We start from the raw sequence: 4,595 nt of genomic DNA on the forward strand, positions 1-4,595 counted from the left end.
CGGCCACACTGCACGTGACCCCGCACGAGGAATATCCGGCCCTCGCGCATACGGGCCCTGCGGGCCGGTCTTTCCGATATATCATCTTTCTGCTCCCCTCAATTATCACCCCTACAGGTCCATGATACTATCAGAGAGAAAACGAGATGACAGTCGACCGTCCGTTAATTTGGAGGGATCGACGGCGGGTCTATCTACCTGGAGGACCGTGCACGGGCCGACCGATAGGTCCATGGAGCTATCATGCAGGAATTGCCCTGGGCCGTCACAGTCTGGTATATGTAAGAGCAAAAAGATGGTATTCCCGTGCAGGCCCGTAGGGCCGGCTGTGTGATAGGTCCACGGACCTGTGGGTCGACCGCCCGTGCACGGGCCTCCAGGCACCTAGATAGACCCGCTGCGATCTCCCCAGATCGACAGACGAAGACTTCATCTTCATGACGTTTTCCACCTGTTTGCCGGTCCTACGGACCTCGTGCCGCGTGCACGCCTATCACTGTGAAAGGTGGGGTTATTTAGTGCGGCGTGTAATCCAGGGTTACGTGACGGCTAGACCCCTTACCAGCCGTAACAAATGGGGTGGCAAAACGCGTTCGTCACTATGAGTTAATGGAAAACACTAGACGGTTCCAACATATTCTTCAAGAGCAGCACAAACCTATAAAAATGCGCGGTCCCCTATGACCCGGGAACGGGCAAAGAGAAGAAAAAGAGAATTGAACGCAAGGAAAACTTTCTATCAAGTGGCTCCTGACCACTGGAAGAACAACACCCGCCCGGATGAACAGCCTAGAGCTATTGTCAATCCTGCTATGGCTGTATACTGCCCACGGTATTCAGTAGGCAGCCACAAATAGTGCTTTCCATTCCAGGTGATCCATGCTTTATCCGCACTGATGCCAATACCCTCAAAATCTTGGTGCTGCAAATGAGCTTGAACCGCTGCTGGACCAGCAGCTGGTTGCTTTTGTAGCAATTTAGTCCCAAAATCTGTTTGGAGGTACGAGCCTGTGTCATCAAATGATAGAGTGGAAGTTGACCCATCGAGCGTCGTTATGCACGCACCCGTCGCCGCGTCCCAAAGCTTGACGGTCTCGTCCAGAGAGGCCGACGCGAGCCTCTGGCCGTCGGGCGAGAACGCGACAGAGTTGATCGAGCTGCTGTGCCCCTTGAGCGTTTGCAGGCACGCGCCCGTCGCCGCGTCCCAGAGCTTAACGGTATTGTCGTCCAGAGAGGCCGACGCGAGCCTTTGGCCGTCGGGCGAGAACGCGACAGAGTTAACCCCGCCCCTGTGCCCTTCGAACGTTGCCCGAGAAAACATTGCAGATTGGATCCGGTGCAGAGGAAGCAAGAGAGGAGGCAGCAACCATAGGCAGCAGCCAACAGGCGGCAGGAGGCATAAGCAGGCAGCGGCCCAATCACATATCACATCTCCCACAGCCGCCCGTGGTCCTCTGTCTCCTGGTCGGCCGCAGTCTCACACGGCCGCGTCGAAACAATCAAGTGGATCCTCGAGAACGGTGCCGCCCGCAACCTTGGCGATTGATGGTTTGCGGTCAATGTACTGTTCTCCAGACCCTTATCACCGTTACCTGCCTTTGCGCTCGCGCCGCGACCATGGTAAGCGATCGCCCGTTCGCTTCTCCCTTCCCACCTTTGCGCATTGCGTTTGCACACGTGCTAGCGGTCTGTTTAGCCGCCTCCTCTGCCGGACAAGTCCCCGTCTCTAGATTTCGATTACTCGTCTGACGAGGACGACGTCCAGATTGACGAGTGCGCTTCCACTCCACTACCCCTCCCGCTCCCTCGTCCTCGCGCACAAAGCCTACAAGTAACGGGCCGAATACCGTTGCCCTTGATGCGCACATGCTTAGGTATTTCGGACAGGTTGTGCAAGAAGGTTTGATGGAGCCTCGCAAAGCTTTGGGCCACGAGGAACGGTGTGCGGAGGATACATTATGATCGTTTGTGCTGTTTCCAAGGCGGGGATTTGGCTGCACGGGTCCCAGTAATCACCTCAAAACCGTCAAATTGGGAGTGCAGGAACGATACAGGACGCACTTGACTGTCCAACCAGGTCGCTGGTTCCCCAGCCAAGCCAAGGGCGGCTGCGACGCACCCACGTCGCTGCCAGAAATAGACTAGCGAGTTTGGAGGTTAGTTGAAGTATTGACACCACCCACCGCCACCACTTACGCTCATCCATTCGGATGTGGCCTTGGGCATCGATGCTGGACGGTTGTCGTCCGTGCTTGTGCTTGCACATGGAACAAGCCACCCACGACCGCAAATCGCATCGACACCGCCGCCCCCGTTGCCGTTACTTTGGTTCCTGCCAAAGCACTTGAGAAAAAGGGCTTTGAGAATTGCTACGGCCCGAGAGACCTAGCGCGGGTGTCCATGGTAGGCCCCGCCCCGCGAGACCGAGCCCGCGCGTGCTGCCGCTTCTGCCGCTTCCGCCACTGTTTGTTTCATGGCGACCTGCCACCGGCCCAAACATCCAAAAAGCCGCTGACCCGATCGCCATCCTCGCCGGCCATCCAGTCTCGACATCAACCCCTCGCGACAGGCTCCGTCGGCGCACCCTCGCTCTAACATGCCGCGATCGCCCCCGCCGGCTGCCGATGTTGCCGCCGCCAACCAATATCTCGGGGCCATGGGAGGAGGCGCCAGCCAGCATGGATAACAACCCTCGCACGAAGCAAACTGTCAATCAAAAACCACGGCCGGGTCTGCCTCCGCAACTCCAGCCCCACTCAGCCAACGTTCCGCAACCCCCGTCGGCTGGGTAAGCGCTCTCCACCCCGTCTTGCGACTTGCTCCTGTTCCCCCATCTCTAAAGCGCCCCGGCCGCGTTCGCGACCGCGTCCGATGCCCGCGGACCGGGTTGTCCTATTCACGTAGTATTTCGCTGACCGTGCACCCAGCCCCAATGTTCTTCCATCCCCAGCACCTAGCGACGAACCGAGCCCCACGGCCGCGATCCCGCAGGACAGCGCAAACCAGAACCCGCCATCGGACGACGCGCCACAGAGCATGGAAAGGTCCGGTCCGGTCCCGGATGCCTCCCATAGCATACCGGTGACCGAGGCCAGGACAAGCGTCGCGGCTGGCTTTATCGACGATCAGGCTCAGAACATCCGACGTGTCAGTCCAGCGAGGCCAGCGCCCATGCTCACCTTGGATACCTCGAGGTTCCAGAGCCCGCCAGTAGCTGCCCACGCACCCGGTCCGTCTCCCGCCCCCGTCCACGCCGCGTTCCCACCGCCGCCTCAACAACATATGTCGCCAAACGGGGCCTCGACCAACACTCCGGCATCTGCGGCGCCTTTGGGGCCGAGGACCCCGGTACAATCTCCTCAGGTGCAGGCTGGTAACTTGCCCAAAAGAAGGCGTATTGAGTGAGTTAACAAAAGCACCCGGACTTCAGGAGCGCGCGCCGCCTGCTGCTCTGCTGGCTCTGCTGGTGCAACAATATATTCGCACTCGGTCTGTTAGCTGCCTGTTTGCTAACGCCTGGGCTAATTTTAACAGGCCAGCCCCGAGTCCCAGTGGTGGGACTACAGTCGCCCTCCAAAATCACCTCTCGACGATCTTCCGGTACATGACCAAAAGTCTCGACCGCTCGAGGATGAGGTTGGTGACTGATGCGCACACCAAAGGCGATTTCACCTTCCTCCACATCCACCAAACATTTTGCGCCTGGTCGCGAGGCGAACTGGCCCCTCTCTCAGACGCGTGCAGGATACAACGATCGGTCATCGACAAAACATTTGGGATACTGGCGAAGATCCTTGAAGGCAACCAGAACCTCGCGCCGGCCAGTTTCCAATTCTTTGCCTCTTTTCCCGGACCCCTAGCATCAGCCATCACAGAGCCATGGGCTAAATTCGTCAATAACCTGGCCATCAACTGGGAGTCAATGGTTCACGTGGCTTTTTCGCAAAATCGTCCCCTGCTGGTGAGCGAAATGATCTGCTTTTTTGGGTGTCGATCCGCCATCATGCAGAAGCTCCTGTTCACCGCGAATAGGAGAAGCCTCGGCGTCATAGATGACCGGGTGGGCGAGGCAATGGATGTTGTGTTTGCCCAGGATCAGCAGGAAGCCATGAGTTCTCCGGACTTGCAAGTTGATGGCAGCTACAGCTGGCAGTATCTCGAAGCCAGGAGCCAGGGGGTGGTTAACCAGTATCGCGCCTGGGTGATGTCCGTGAGGCGCCCGGTTCCCGGCCAGAACGGACCGATCTCTGGGACTTCTTGGCATCCCCCGCTGACCGTCAGCTCGCCTCAATTCTTTCAATCCCCGACAGCATTCAGCGCGCCGCCCCAGCAACCCCAGCCAACCCAGCCAACAGCGCATCCCGGGCAAATGCACTGGCGGAACGGACAACTGTCGGCCACGAGCCCAGTCGTCGAAAATCTCCGTCACCCCGCTTACGCGACACAGGCACAAGGGCTGCCGCAAACGATAAGCCCTGGCGCTCAAGGCGGCGTGTATTCAAACGCTCCGCGACGGCAGTCCTCTGAACCGACACCGCGCCATTTCCCCGGGGGGCAATCGTTTCAACCACAGAGCTATGCAACGGTCCCTGCTG

General features: G+C 58.6%; 1 protein-coding gene across 1 annotated transcript in view; it reads left to right on the plus strand.

The window, feature by feature from the left end:
- Positions 1–830: 830 nt before the first annotated feature.
- The window catches only part of GGTG_14033 (hypothetical protein), a gene marked incomplete at its 3' end in the record, with an annotated part of 6,472 nt that continues 2,707 nt past the window's right edge, over positions 831–4,595 (plus strand). Inside the window, exons 1-6 of the mRNA XM_009231959.1 lie at positions 831–1,106; positions 1,236–1,620; positions 1,731–1,773; positions 2,408–2,788; positions 2,928–3,401; positions 3,535–4,492. Of these exons, the coding sequence (XP_009230223.1) occupies positions 1,056–1,106; positions 1,236–1,620; positions 1,731–1,773; positions 2,408–2,788; positions 2,928–3,401; positions 3,535–4,492 (2,292 nt within the window). The 5' untranslated portion in view covers positions 831–1,055. The remainder of the gene's footprint in view (positions 1,107–1,235; positions 1,621–1,730; positions 1,774–2,407; positions 2,789–2,927; positions 3,402–3,534; positions 4,493–4,595) is intronic.

Source organism: Gaeumannomyces tritici (genome assembly GCF_000145635.1).
Source record: "Gaeumannomyces tritici R3-111a-1 unplaced genomic scaffold supercont2.108, whole genome shotgun sequence".
Classification (NCBI taxonomy): domain Eukaryota; kingdom Fungi; phylum Ascomycota; class Sordariomycetes; order Magnaporthales; family Magnaporthaceae; genus Gaeumannomyces; species Gaeumannomyces tritici.